The sequence below is a fragment of the Lagopus muta genome, chromosome 14, assembly GCF_023343835.1.
Source record: "Lagopus muta isolate bLagMut1 chromosome 14, bLagMut1 primary, whole genome shotgun sequence".
In the NCBI taxonomy this organism is placed as follows: domain Eukaryota; kingdom Metazoa; phylum Chordata; class Aves; order Galliformes; family Phasianidae; genus Lagopus; species Lagopus muta.
The window spans coordinates 8,655,743-8,671,173 of NC_064446.1; the positions used below are offsets into that span (position 1 = coordinate 8,655,743).

At 50.6% G+C, this 15,431-nt stretch overlaps 1 protein-coding gene across 2 annotated transcripts in view; it reads right to left on the reverse strand.

The window, feature by feature from the left end:
- NEURL1B (neuralized E3 ubiquitin protein ligase 1B) overlaps positions 1–15,431 on the reverse strand; it is a 79,525-nt gene that overhangs the window by 26,169 nt on the left and 37,925 nt on the right. The window contains exon 1 of one of the 2 annotated variants that reach the window (XM_048960506.1): positions 1,666–1,793. The exons of the other annotated variant lie outside the window; for it this stretch is intronic. Coding sequence (XP_048816463.1) covers positions 1,666–1,696 — 31 coding nt within the window. The 5' untranslated portion in view covers positions 1,697–1,793. Of the gene's footprint in view, positions 1–1,665; positions 1,794–15,431 lie in introns of those variants that run through there. 2 annotated transcript variants of the gene reach the window in all.

The window sequence follows — 15,431 nt, forward strand, 5'->3', positions numbered from 1 at the left end:
AAAATAGCCAGCGTCCACAATCTTTTCTGCAGCCGTGGGCAGCGGCTTCTTCTGACCACCATCACTCCATAGCAACAGGACATGGCTCCACGTGGGGAAGACGCGCTCTGCCGGCATCTGTCAGCACATCAGCAAATAACATCCAAGTGTCCTGCGTGGCTTTTGCGCAACATGACAAATGGCTGCGAATGGACTCTCCCCAGTAAGGCAATGCTCTGCAGACAGCCTCCACCTGGCAGGACGGGGCTGAGCCTTTATAGGCCGTGAGCACAACGTTAGATTTGGGAGGTCTACATAAATCAAGCCTTAAGGTTTTTTTTCTATCCAACTTTTTCTCAACGACTTCTAAAAGTACCACGAGGAACTCTTTCATCGCAGAACTGCGGTACTGATGTCATCCCTTTTTTTAACTTCACGTGTGTGAGGCTGTGCATGGGAAGGCTGCTCAGCAGAGACAGCTCTAGCAACGGCAGACACAACACTCAGCTCCTGCACAACAGCTCGCAGCGAGACCCCAACCCCAGCAGGTACACAGATCCTTCCGCTGGGAAGTCCCAGCCTGACCAGGGGATCCTCCCCTGACCCCAGGATGCAGCCCTGGCTCTCCAGGCTTTTGGCATACATCCCTTGGCATAGCTTGCAGCTGAAAAGCTGACCCACAAAATGCATTTTCTCCAAGGTCATGCACTCCTTACAGCACCAATTTGGGAGGTATTTTAAAAAAATGTAAACTTCCTTCTCGTGAAAGAATCCAATTTCCCATTTAAATGTAACAGAGAGTGAGAGGAGGTGCACAAGCGTGAAACTAGAAACCTAATGACAGGTTCAAACCACAAGCCAGAAGCTTTCTTTTGTGCCTTGAAGGTCCCAAGTAGCCCCTTAGCAAGGCACATCCAAATGCAAATTCATTCCTCCCTTTATTTCTATATTCAGCTCTCTGGCTGATTACAGAGAGGTTTGTGTGCGCTTGATAGGTCCTCCTGTTTCTTAAATAAGTTTAATAATACCCTTTTTTTCATGGGAGCCCAAAGTGCAAAGGATGCAATACAGCAGCAAAGAGAAGCTGAGCAAACTAGCTGAAGATACAGACAGGCAAGGGCTCAGCGATCCAGTAGTGATGATTCTATAGGAACCACTGTCATTGAGGAGGAAAAAGCCCAGCAATTATGAGCTTGCAAAGGAAAAAGGATCTGCACAGCTCTCGTGTAAGAGCAGAATTAGCTAAAAAAGCAGGTTGCAAGCAGGGCAGGCTACCAACATTTCGGAGCTGCTTTCCAACGGTTTTTCTCTGGCGACTGCTAACAACTGGTGGCTTCCCGCGTTACAAAGTTGCGTTAAAAGAAGAAGCGGCAGCAGCAGCAGAAGAAAAGGAAGAAACGAAGCGGAGAGGCGCTGACAGGACCCGCCGGGCAGGCAGGGATCGCTAGCGGAGCAGCGAGAACAGCTCCGCTTGGCCGCTCCGCCGGCTCTCACCCGGGCGAAGCCGTACCCCGCCGCCCGAGCATCCCCGCGCCGTGCCCACCGCACCACCCGCGGAGCATCAGCGCGGCTCCGTCCCGGCTCCGAGCGGCTCCGCCGGGGTCCGAGGGCGGCACCGCCCCGCCGAGCGCCTCCCGCCCGCCCGCGGCGCCTCCAGCTTCGGGACGCCCCGCAGCCCCCCGCTACCTGCCAGCGTCTTGTGCGCCGTGTTGCCCATCGCTCCGCTCGGCGGCGCGGCGGAGCCCGGAGCTCGGCAGGGCCATGGACAGCGCCCGCCTCCTCCCTCCGCCGCGCGCCGCTCCGCGCCCAGCCCGGCCGCGCCGCCCCCCGCCCCGCGCCGCCCCGCCCCGCCGAACCCCGGCTCCCCGCCTTCCCGGAACGCCCGGAGCCGCGCTCCGCCCCGCGGTGAAACAGCCGGGGGTCGGCGGGGCTCGGGGGCTTCCCGGGGGGCAGCGCCCCCAGGAACCGACTGGGTGCGGCTTTCAGGCTCTGCGCTCGGGGCCGATCCTTCTATCGGCGGTGGTTGCCCCAAGGCGCTCAGCCCCTCCGGAGCCCATCAAGCTGGGCGGTTTTGCCCTCCTTTCCATTTGTGAGTCCGAGCGGAGGCATTCTGCGTCTCGGTGACACCGCTTCTCCGGTTTGTGGCACTGAGGGCACTAACGGGAATATTGTGTGGGCAGTTCATCGCTAGCTTGAAGCCCACCGATGCCATGGTGACAGAGGACACCGCAGCCACAGCCCGGAGCTCAGCGCTGCCGACACTCGCGGTGCAGTTCTGCCTTCCCGGCTCAGCCGTGACAGTGAGCGGTGGGCCGCACTGGAGATGAGCACAGGGTCCCACTTTCCTCCTGGCCCCACTCCCACTGAGGGATGATGCCACCAGGCATCTCCTCCCTGAGGCTGTTTTCTTATTTTAAGGATGGAGAAATAGGAAGATCAGAGCCACAGCACGTGCTGCAGCTGGCACCAGGCTGATGCCAATGTGCAGTGTCTGTGAAAGGCCATCACTGCCCTGAGCAGTAGCCCATCACGTGTCCCAACACAGAGAAAGTGGGATGAGAGGGTGAGCCCAGCAGCCTGGCAGAGAGCAGGCTCTGGTCTGCTGCAAGGAAGCTGAAATACCACCAAGCCTTTAATCCCTAGATCATGCTGAACGGGTCAAGTGTGGCTCAGGAGATGAGAAGGGACAGAAAAACCTGACATCCAGTATTTTGTGCCATCGCAGGGATTTGTTAAGAAATGGGATTATCAAAGGAGACACAAGCATCTGTTCTTAAAAGACCTTGCCCCCATCTGCTGTCATCTCAGGTTAGCATGCGTCTCCCAGTGCTTCGGTGCAGGAGCTGTGGGAGGGCAGAGCTGAGATCCAAGCATGGGGCTGCCCTGCAGGGAGAAGGGGAAGGGAGCAGAGCTGTGCCCACAGAGGGGAAAGTCCTTGCTTCGCTCGTGAGCGGGAGGCTTTGGCTAATCCTGAGCAGTTTCCCTCTGCAGGGAGTGGCAGTTGTTTAGGGCTTAACCGAGGCTCCGGAGCCAAGAGCACCCAGGGGTTCCCGCAGCGGGGCTCTGCAGCTGCCAGGGCAGCAGGCATGCCAGCCCTGTGCCGGCTGTGTGCCACCTCCCACAGTCTGTCTCCAGCAATGCAAGGCAGTCACTGCCTGACCCAAGGGTGTTCCAGCCCTTCCTACCCCCCAAAAAGGGACAAAAATAGAAGACAATGAAATGGCAATGCGTATCCTTAAGGACATGGAGACAGCCTTCAGGAACGCAATCAGCACTCCTACTTCTTGGCATTGTAAGAACGTAGGGTTTGTTAAAATAACCACTTTGCACAATGCTAAACAATAAGCATGAGAAATAGTTCGGTGAGGATGACTTCATCCTCTCCAGAAACCACAGTGAGGAAGTACAAGGAAACCAGAGGATGACACTGAGCAGGGACTGAAAGGCGAGGCACAGCTGCCCCTCAGCTGCAGGAATCATAGAGTTGTTTGAATTGGAAGGGACCCTTAAAGGCCATCAGGTCCAATTCCCTGAAATGAACACGGACACCACAGCTCCATCAGTGCTCAGAGCCCCTCCAGCCTGACCTCATGTGTCTGCAGGGATGGGGCACCACCACCTCTGGGCAACCTAAGAAATGCAGAAAGGACATGGACTGCCCAGAGCAAGGCACCACAAATAAGAGCTCTTTAGCATGTTGAAATTATTTCTGCTCCAGCAAGATTGGGTAACTATCGATAACACATCTGAGTGATTTCCTCTGTAAGCCTGGCAGATGGCTGCTCCACTGCAAAATCCCCATCCCTCTCTCCCCCTCATGCTGACCAAGGGATGGGATGACCTGTGTATGTGTCCTTCGCTTTAGTACCCACATTCTCACTTCCAGACATAAAAAAGTAATAGCACCCAAGTTCTTCCCCAGTGTTTTTTTATCACTGGATCTTAAACCATTCCACAGATGAGGTGAGTGACATTATTCTTCTTTTATAGGTGATGAAAATGAGGCACAGGAGGCACACACAAGGTCACCCAGCAGCAGCTCAGAGCACAGCCCTGACGGAAGCAGCCCCAGATGGATCTGTGTGGGGTTCAGCCCATGGGAGCAGTTGCACTGAGACACACACACTACACTGCTGCCTCTGCATCTCCTAAGCCCCCCATACCAAATTCAATTCATGAAAAAGGATCTGAAAGGCATTCTGTATTACACTGATGTAAGACATCTCTTTCCAGTTTGCTTTAATCGCCTCTGTATCATACCATGCGTGGATGTGTAACCCAGGCCTCTCAAATCTGGGACAGTAAAAGGAGCAGACAGACAATCTTCCTTCTGAATCAGACATGGATGAATTCCACCTAAGGGTTGTTACAGAGAGGGACCCTCCTACAAACCCTCCTACACCACGTCAACCTTTCACAAACGACATGGGCTGTACCAGTGGTAACTCTCACAGAAACATATCTGTACATGTAGGGACTCAAAGCATTCCCACCGACTGATACCGACCTCAGGTAACTCTTCTTAGGGCACCAAAAGAGTTGCATTGTCTGTATCAGTCCCTTCAGGCTTTGGGTTTTTTAGGATGAGGGACGTGAGATGTAAGGTATGGCTGTTTTCAGCTATCATCAGTGCATATCTGACAGGTGGCAGTAAGTGATGACAGGCTCAGCCTTTTTAACAGCAGCAAGTTAAACCTGACAGATCTGTCCACCCCTGCCCTGGAGGGCAGCCCCCTGCTCCTGCTGATCCTGCAGCCACGTGCTGGGTGCTGCCAGTGAGCCTAGCTCTGCTCTCTTCTCCCAGCACTTCAGTCATGTTCAGAGCTGAGCTCCACTGAAAACTTCTCTCATCCATTTTGCTTTTCTCATCTTTAGAGATTCCCCAAATCCCCATCTTCAATGGAGGTCAGAGGGCAGGATGGGGTCAGAATTGTATGTATGAATTGTATGTATGTATTGTATTGTAAGTATGCCTCCAGAGCCATACTTAGCACTGCTCCACAGCGCCAGGTCTGTCCCCTCTCGCTCCAGATTCACACCCCTGCACCTTCAGTTCTGCTCCTTCCTCTGTGGTTGTAAATCTGAGTAGACTCTTGGAGCATCCATTTCTTTTCATCCCCAGCTCTCAGGAGCGCTGAGACTGCCCAAAGCACTTCCACTTCCATCACATCTCTCCCTGAGCCCTCCCACACTGAGCAGGAGCTCCTGAGAATTCTCAGAGGCTACAGAAGGAAGATACCCTATAAAAATATGTGAAGTGATGGTTGGAGCCTCCAGTGCACCTCCAGCATGCAAATATCACTGCATCTAAAAGTGTTCAGACTGAGACACAGTTACTCTGGGATGGTACCGGTGATACAAAGTGCATCTTCTGCAACAAGCACACATCCAGCATCAACACACCAAGCAGTATCACCAAAACATCACAGAATCACAGAATGGCCCAGGTTAGAAGGGACCTCAAGGATCATGAATCTCCACCCCCCTGCCACATGCAGGGCTACCAACCTCCCCATTTAATACCAGACCAGGCTGCCCAGGGCCCCACCAGATCTGGCCTTGAACACCTCTAGGGATGGGGCATCCACAGCCTCTCTGGGCAGCCTGTTCCAGCACCTCACCACTCTCATAGTAAAGAACTTCCCCCAAAATAGTTTCCTTTCTACTGTCTGCACAGCAAAAAGCTTGTTCCTGTACTGCTGAGTAGCAAGACGTGCTTCCCCCTATGGAAGTCACTCCCACTGGCACCTTGTGCTTCCTCTCCCCAAACTGCTGGCTCAGGCAGCTGCCCGGGGACACGGCACATCTGACTGATAAGAACAGCTATTTCTCATCTCCCAGCCTCAGCACCTCTCCTCTGGAAGCAGAAAACTAACAAGCCCCACTCCCTCTCAGAGAGAAGCAAAAAAGCTGTTCCCTGAATTCCCATAGCACGCACTTGGGAGGTATTTGTTTAGGAGGGATGTGCGTACAGAGCGTCCTCCAGCACGGCACCGCGCCGTCCTGCCACCCACACGTTCCAACTGCTGCAGCAATCGCTTTCCATTGCTTCTCTCCCTGCTCTCAGCACTAGCACAGGATGCACGGGGTCCCCCCAGGTCATGCACAAACTGGCTTTTACTTTCTTTTTTTTTTCATTTAAGAAATCAAGGGAAGCGGGAGCTTCCAGCCCAACAGTAGGAAAACCCACACTTTGCCAAGAGCTTTGTGAACTGGCCTTGACTGCTCAGCCACTGAAGCTGTTTCCTGATCCAAGCCCTTGCTGCCTGTTGGAAAAGTGGCCGCCATGAGGTTCATTTACCCAAACTGGGGACGTGAAGGCACATTTTCTGGGAGATAGAGCAGAATGGTGTTGGATTAGAGGTGACCCATGGGATTTGATGCAGACAGGGAAATGCAGCCCACAGAAAGGCCCAGCCCCATGGCCAAACAATCCCACCATGGAACAGTGTCCATCCGCCCAGACTGACAGCGCTTGCTGTCCACAGAACCAAAATGCACAACGTCATGTTACTCCTTGCCCTTTCCACAGGGCACGGGGAGAAGGCACTGCGGTTCCACAGACGTAGAACGGCTGGGGGTGCCCCGTCTGCCCGGCCCAGATGGATGCCCTTTCCTTCGGCGGGGGCAGCGGGTGGGTTGGGCCCCTGTAAGGAAGAATTTCCAATTTAGAAATGAACAGAGGCTGTTCCTATTACTGCTGGTGGAATGTCAGCGTCTCTGGTCCCAAGCACCGCTGTCAACAAATGTACTCACAAACGCTCCTTCAGCTTCAGCCAAAATAAAAATACCCCCCACACCCCATTTCTTTCAAGGAAAGCATCTCTAACTCAGCATTCATCACACACATAACAAGCTCTCTTTTTTTCTTTTTCAACCCAGTCTCGTCCACGTAATTTTAACATAAAGGAACTGGCTGTGGGCTGCGTTATCAAATGAGTCATCATTTTATGTGACAGTATAATATGATTTTGAGAATTCCTGGCACGCCAGCATGGGTTGTGCATTATAATCTCCTAATTTTGACTGCACAGCAATGATCGGAGCGGGAAGGAAGGAGCAGGTTGTCCAAATTACAACTGCTCCGCGGTGTGACCTTTGCAGACAAGTTACCTGCTGTGTGCCTCGCCTACTCCAGCTGCAAGGCAGAACCATGCCTGTGTGTAGCAGCAGGGTGAGCTGATGTTTGCAGAGGAGATCTGAAGAACGTTACTGAAGTGCAAATTATTATTTTAACAGGAGGAGAAAAGCAGAAGCAGTTTGTTTTGGATGCAACAGGCTGAAGGCCGGCAGTACTACCAGAAATTCCCAGGACACGATCTCTGCATGCTATATACCAGTCACAAGCTAATTGGGGGTAATGAATGATTTTCAGAAGCATGAGGAATAGGAAGTGCTAACAGGAAACCTACTGATTTGCAAACTATATCTCTTGGGGAAATAATTTCTGACAAACATTGACACACACGAGATAAATAAGAACCCTTGCAGAAGCCCTCTCAAACATTGCATGGTTATGCTGTCCAGACTGGCTCTGAAGCCGAATGCACTTACTGACAAAGAGGAAAAGAGGCAGTGACAGAAGCAGGATGAGCTCCTGCTGCCCCCCAGCTGAGCACTGCCTGGGCCACGGGGGTGAGGAGAAGGACTGGTTGCCTGGTTTAGCTTCATCTGTGTCATTCTGCATAATTTGATGGTTTGCTGCTAGCAAGGAGCAGCAAGGAAGAGTGATGTTATAAAACCTAAATCCTAAGAGAGGCATTCTGGGAGACTGAGAAATCCTCCCAGAATGAAAAATCCCATTCAAATGAACTAAAAAACACACTCTCTATTTGTTGGCAGGAGGAGTTTCTTTTGAGCTCTTTGAAAAGCAGCATACTCCTGCCAAAGTGAATGTGTTGGAGCCGGGAGACATCTGTGGTGGATGGTTGCCGTTCAGGGCTCACCGAGCAGCAGCATTCCCAGCCAGCAGGCATGGGGAGGTCTCTGGGGGGGAGAAGGAATGACCACAAGCAGCACAAATATGGGATGCCCATTCGTGTTTCCAGCTCTCTCCCATTACTCATTTCCCCAGCCAGGGCAATGACTTTCAAATGCAGTAGCTGGTAATAGTTTCTGTCTTAAGAGTTTGTGTGCAAACAAAACAAACTGAAACACTATTCTATACTACCTCTGATATATTCCAAACATGGAAACAACTTCTTAAGTGCTTACTTGAGAGTTATTCCTTTGAAGTCAAATAGGAAAAGGAAAGTGAAAGGAGGAACGATGGATAGCCCAGAAAACCATCAAGGGAAAAAAGATCTTTTGCTCCTTGCTCAACCTTCTCAATCTTTGACACATTGCAAAAGGTAGCTGACCCTCGATGGCTGGCACTTAATGTAGAAGCGGGGAGCTCTGTGCCCAGGGTATCGCATGCTGCAGTGACAGCTGCCCAGAGCAAGGCTGCAGCTGCTGGGGCAGAACAGAGCCCACCAGAACCCACACCTCTGTGCCCATCGTGCCTGGGCTTTGCAGGGAACTGCGCACGTCATCGTGGGGAAATGTGCACACAGGGGCCAGAGAGATTCATGGAGAGCTACACAGGAATGAGCACAGCCTTTTCTTCTGCACATCCTCTGCACCCCACTCAGGGCATCCAGCACAAGTGAGGGGAGATGATTCACGGCTCTCACGCACACTGGATTCGCCTCGCCAGGGCTGAGCTCTCGGATTCCCCAGGAGGCAGAGCATCGCTGGGCAGGGGCAGCACTGGGCACAGTGAGCAATGACAGGACTGAGAGCAGTGCCACCAAATGCCCGGTGGTTCTGAGCCCCAGCTCGGAGCATCCACTGCTCTTATCAAAAATCCCATTGGGATAAAGGAGAACCCAAAGGAGACAAACTCTGGACTTTCCCTTAAGTGTGAACACATCAGGGCTGTGTGAATGTTGTTCTGCTGTCAGCTTCAGCACTCACAATTAATGTTATTTCCCATTTTCCACAAACTGTCCTTCCGGAGCTGCAGCATCGAGCCCTGACCCCACGTGCAGAACACTGCTGCCTTTATCCCCAGCCTGGAGAGCATGAAATCAGTTGACAAAGAATCCAACCTCAGCTGTCCTCTTCAGGGCAGAACAAGACACGATTTATAGGTTTATATACACACATGCCCATCTATTCATCCTCTTAGCAAACAGTTCATGAAGAGTGCCTTAAGCTTTTCTGAATTGGGCAATTCTCTGTGTGGACAATCAATCCCTAACTGAGAGTCTGCAGGGAAAGACATCATGTTGCAGGAATGCTGCAGAAGCTGTTGCATATACTGTTCTCTTTGTTGAGAATAGCATCCTTGCCTTGGATATATTTTTTTTCTCCTTAGCCATTTAATTCCATGAAATGGGGCCCGGTTCCAGCAGGCAAGAAGAACATAGTTAGATTTTGCTTCTTCTTTCCTGAAAGGCTGAGAAACCAGATTTAAAAAATGTGTTTAGTGGGCGTTTGGTGGGACGAATTCTCTCCCATAGTTCGGCATTTTTGAGACAGAGCAAGCAATAGTTCCATTGCATATGGTGCCTGGTTTTCCTTCCAAAGCAGGTAGCCTAGAGAGCTGTAGCTTCCCCCGCCCCCCAAAAAATCACGATAGCTGTTTTAATTCAGAGAAACAAGTTTTGCAAGATGCTTCAGGTTAGACCTCTTGTAAAAAAGGCTCAGTGCACAAATGTCTAGAAATTTGTTTAGTGTGCAATGTAATGCTGTGCATAATGAAAAGCAGATCTACTTTTACAAGGGCACAGCATGTCTCTCTGCAGCTCTGTGCAGAATACAACATGGATTCCCAGCACAAAGCTGGGGCTATTGCTCTTTCATATACAACCATAGGAACAATAATAGTGAGAAACATCTGATTCACCTCTCAGATGGACTTTAAGCCAGGTGCAACTCCCTTGCATGTAACGTGGGGGATAGCAGGATCAAGGCCAACGTCCCTACTCACATAGGAGCCTAAGGGTCTCATTCAGTATAAGCATCCCTGCAGAGTTGGCAAAATGGGCAATATGGCAATTCTGACCCCATCCTGCCCTCTGATGCCATCTGCAGCAGCGATGGTCCCACTGAACACCCAGCCAAGCCTTTTCTCATTGTATTCAGCAGGTGGAAAAGGTGTTGGATCTTGGGCTTAGAGACCAAGAAAACCATGGTGATTCCATCTTAAGCCACTACGGATGGCAGGTGTGCAGATCTGGCTCACTCAACACATAGAATGAATCATAGAATGGCCTGGGTTGAAAAGGACCACAATGCTCATCTAGTTCCAACTCCCCTGCAGCCCTGTGCAGCGTTGCCAAACACCAGACCAGGCAGCCCAGAGCCACATCCAGCCCAGCCTTGAATGCCTCCAGGGACAGGGCATCCACAACCTCCTTGGGCTGTGTCACACCAGACACTCGCCTGATCAGTGTGCAGAAACACAGAAGGGTGCTGTGGAGATCCCTGGGCACCACTGGAAAGGGTCAGGAGAGCATGCAAGGAGCACACAAGGGGAACAAAGCAGAAGGGTTCCTAATGAACGACACTCCTGTTTTTGTGCATTCTTAGTAGCAAATTAAAAAGGAGAGACAACAGTTGCCAAGATGTGATGTGATGTGCTACATCTGCAGAATTGTCTCCAAATTAAAAGTGTGTACAGGTTCTACAAAGCATTTGTAATTCTCAAAATCTATTGTTTTTTTAGATACCAATTTTAGAATCTTCCCAGGAGATTCAGACCTAAACCTGCTATCTCAGCCATTAAAGAAAGAAATGGGATTAAAAAAAAAACAACCCACCACACAACAAACAACAAAGCAACACCCCTGAGACTCAGCTCGGCCTGGAGCAAACAGCCCTGCAGCCATGAAATGCAGCTTGAAAAAGACTCCATTAAACAGCTCCAGTTCCTAAATCTGCCAGGCCAACCCTCAGCTCACAGCACAGCCCTTTGGCACCGACCTGCTGCTGAAAACAATCTCTTAGACCAACACACACTTCCTCACAACCCACCTTGATTTACGGCTATTTGCCTATATTTTAATTTTTAACAGACAATTTCTGGCAATGAATTCCAATCCCGTGACTGCTGGGAGCACAGCCAGCACTAAGCATACAGGGCTGTGTCCCAGCAGGTGCTCAAGACATTGAGCTCGCCCTAGCTGAGACCCAATCCATGCACCTGGTGAGCCTCCCTCCCATAAGCAAGGCTGGGATCTGAATCCTGATGCTTTGTTTTCTGTGACTGGGAGCAGGATCCAGGATTCCTCTCATGTTTGGAGATAAGCAGCTGATAGACAGCTACTACAGTGCCACGTGGATTTGGGGATGTTTACAAAACTGCAGAAACCAGAGCTGTCTAATAAAGGGAGCACGCTGAATTCATTACGCCCCCAGGCTGGGTTTGGGCTCAAAGAAATTTCAGATGCAGGGGATGTTACGAAACTTAACAGGACATTACAGCCTTTCTTTTATGGTGGAGAGAACCAGCCTTTTGTCCTGACATTTAACCCTTCCCTTTGAAAAGCCCCATCCCAGGCTTTGCACACACACACAGATAGTAAGACCCAGCAAGTCCCTTAGCCTGCATGTACCTCATGAGATGCACACGAAACCAGCACCAAAACAGCCAGGGATGAGGAGCAAGGTTGTGACCTGGCCACGCACACTTCTGGCAGCTGATTTTCCCAGGATAAGGGCTCAGCTCTTTCTGGAAACTTGTCCTTTTCCAAAGCATCTCAGGTATTTTATGTAAAAAAAAAAAAAGAGAGAATTCAGCAGTGATGCAGAGTTTTTGGTAGGAGCCCCGCAGCCACCAACTCCCAGCAGCTCTGGGATGGGGGCTGTGTTGGTGGGCATAGCATGGGAGAGACATTCAGGCTCTGCGCCTGCCAGCAGCTCAGCTCTCGCCCCTTGGATCAGCTCTCTGCCAAGCAGTTACGTGATGCCACATCCCCTGCTTGTGACAGATGGATTTCTTCATCATGCACCTATTCCAGCTCAGTGGTGGGGTCCTTTGGCCTGGACTGGGTTTGTTCAGGGTTAAAACTGCACTGAGTTCTGAGAGGAATTCGACAGAAAAACTGTCACTGATTTTCCTATGGCCACAAATTCAGACAATGCATTTTAAAAACATGTCTATTCTTATTCTGAATGGAAGGATCCATTCTCACAGCACACTTTGTTGCTGAGGGGCTTTATCTAAGTCAAAGAGGAAGCAACATCTGTTTTATATCTGCGCAATGAAGAGATGCTTTGCAGTGCAGTGATACATCCAGGTACTGAAGAGAACAGTTTGCAAGACATCGCCTCCTCTGCCTGGCAAGGGCTGAGCCTGCTGCCTTCACTGTGCTCTTGGCTTACTCTGCCCCATCCATCACCTGCCTTTTTAACTTGCAGTGATGAGGAAATTATGCACGTGGGTAGCCACGTGCAGCACAGGGTGTAATTCCTAATGTCCCATAGCAAACATTTTTCCTGATGCCAACAGGTGTTCCAGTCCTTCATCTGGACTTCTATGAGCAGCGCCGCTGGTATCTCCCTCCAGTTGCTCCCATCAGCTGTGTGCCAACTGGGAAAGACAGCAGGGATGGTTTCTGGGGCATCCCAAGCATCTAGGAGTGCACTGAGGGTGTGCACTGCCACCACCATTAGCTTAGCTGTAGGGGCTGGGGAAGGAGGAAGGGATGGGGTCGGTGGCTCCTCATGTTCCCTTGGATTTGCTGGGTTGTGTGCACAGCCAGCACAGCACAGGGCAGCGTGCTGCAACTCGGCCTGGGACACGAAGCCATAGGACAAGAGGGTCACTCAGCTACGGGCCCCACAGCAATGCTCACGTTGGTTTGAGCTCTGCACAGACAGACTGTGGTCCCTTCTTCCTGCCTTGTGCCCTAACAGCTGCTCCGCCGTCACAGATGCACACAGCTTTCTGGGACTGAGTAAACTGCACTGTAAGTAAACTGTGGCAAGGGGCATCATCTCCAAGGCTCATCCCTGCAGCTCAAAGAAACAGAGGTCAGAAGCACTCAAGCTGTGCCTTTCCAAGGAGGGGTTCACCTCCATGCATCTCAGCACTTCATAACATACACACAAGTCTCAGAGCACTGCTAGGAGGCGAGGGCTGTTGTATGACATTTCTGCTTGGAAGCCCAGCAAAGAGACATCACATACCTGGCTACAGCCCATAAGCCACCAGAAAGTCTCTCTACTTCTTTGTGGCATGTAGAAAGGGCTCTGTGCTGGGGATAAGCCTCCCGTCAGGCTCCAAAACAGCTCTCATCTCTAAGCTGTACCAGCCCCAGAGGCCAACTCTCCAAAAACCAAAAAGTCAGATCACATAACTCTGCAATGGATGGTATTTCTGGGTTTGCAGCTGTATAAAGTCCTCAACAATGAGAGAGGCAGGGCCCCAAGTCAAATCGCTGATTAACAAAAATGGCATAAGGAAAAACAGGATATGTGTTTACTTTCCTTACTTCTTTCTCTGTAATTGTTCCAGATCTGTCCAAGGAAAGCATCCCTCAGGGCTTATCAGAGCAGCCACCGCAAAGGAGAACAAAGGAAACACCAATCATTTCCAGCAAATCAAAAAATGACAAGCTTTAACCTTCAGGAGGGAGCAGATTCCTGCAAAGGGTTTGGCTGCTCTGTCTTTGAGTTTCCTTTTCCCCAGTCCCAGTTTCCTAGCAGAGATTTCCTCAAACAATAGAGATCAGCATCAAAAGAAAAAAGATATTAAAAAAAAAATGGCTGTAGAGAACTGAAGGCAGTTCTCCCCTTCTTGACACCAATTCCCTCTGCACTTTCTCTCAGCTCATATGCATATGCTCAGATGTAAAACAGATTTACAGAGGTCTCTAAAGGCAGAAATGGCTGAATGTCGATCATGTGGCATTGAGGGACTCTGTTTTCCTTTCAGAAAACCACAAGATGCTGAGCAGGATGGGCATGAATGGGAATTCAGTCCAACCTGAGAACATACTGCTTTAAAAGTAACACCTGAATCAGGAGAGGTAAATGAACCACACAGAAACACACGTCTGTGACTATGAGAAAAGAAACCGTGCAGGGCTGAGTAACCCAGAGGTTCCTTGAGAGATGCAGATGTGAGATACAGCTGGATAATTGCTCTGGCTGCTGCAAACCTGAACTCAAGGGCCGCTTTTTCATGGAGGGTGCTTTTCAAAGCCCTGCAGAGAAAAGAACAGAAAGTCCTTTCTGCTTTACTCACACATCTTTCCTCACCTAAGGAAAAATATTAGAAAGTCTCAAAATATTTTCTGGGGAAAAAAAGCTCCATGGTGCCCCCACCAGTGCTGCTCCTGGATGAGCAGTGGGCTCAGCACAGGCAGGGCATGCTATAGGCAGGTTTGATCCTCGTCCCTGCTCCCCCTCCATTGCTTTGCCATCCTTTAATATACCTGGGTTGTGACTGATAAGAAAGATTTGTTCTCTGGGAAGAAATGCCTCAGTTGACTGCAGCTGAAGCAAGAACTATGAAAGGGTAAGTGGCTGCTCCCAGGAATGTGCCCCAGCCTGAACAACGGGCTGTGCAGAAGTCTCTGCTCAGACCTCAGCTGAAGCCAGGAGCTGCAGAGTGCTGCTGGTTTGGCTGTGCGCAGTGATACTCAGCAGTGCATGCAGAGGGCTGCTTCGGGCAGATCCCAGAGCCCCAGCACTCAACGTCCTGCCTCACACAGGGGATGGGTTCTCAATCTTAAGAAAGATGGAATCAAGGGGATCGCAGGCAAGTGGGACTTCCAGTATTTTCCCAGTCAGCAGAAGTCTTCATGCAAGGAATAACTGAACAGAAAGGAGGTTAGCTAAAGTGAGGAATGGGTGATGAAACGGTAAGAGACAATCTGAAGTTTTGTCAGTGCCGACCTGGGGAGGTCCTGGCTGCAGCCACGGGCAGCAATGGGCTTCCCTAGGAGAAGAACACCATCACACTAACGTTGCCTTATAAATAACCGTGCCTTTGCCTTCCTCCAGCAAACTGAGCCACCTAATCATGATGCCCTGAGCACTGATACACTGCACAGCCTGTTTGGCAGCTCCGTGTTTGAGACGTGACTCACCAACACACTACCAGCTCACTGCCTACCCAACACCAGCAGGAACATTGCCTGGCAATGGCCCTGCCAAGACCTAGGGATGCTTTCAGAGCAGTTTTTTCATTTTGACAGGAAAAGATTACGATTGTGAGGCTGTGCAGGTGCTCACTGCAAGTACAGAGTGGACTGGGAGACTGAGAACAAGTGCTGGTCATGGAGACTCTTCATCTTTCCTCTGCATCTCCAGGATAAAAGGATTCAAGAAACATAGAATCATTAAGATTGACAAGACCTCTAAGATCATGTAGTCCAACCATCCACCTACACCAATATTGCCCAGTGACCCGTGTCTCTCAGTACTACATCTACCCCTTCCTTAAATACCTCCAG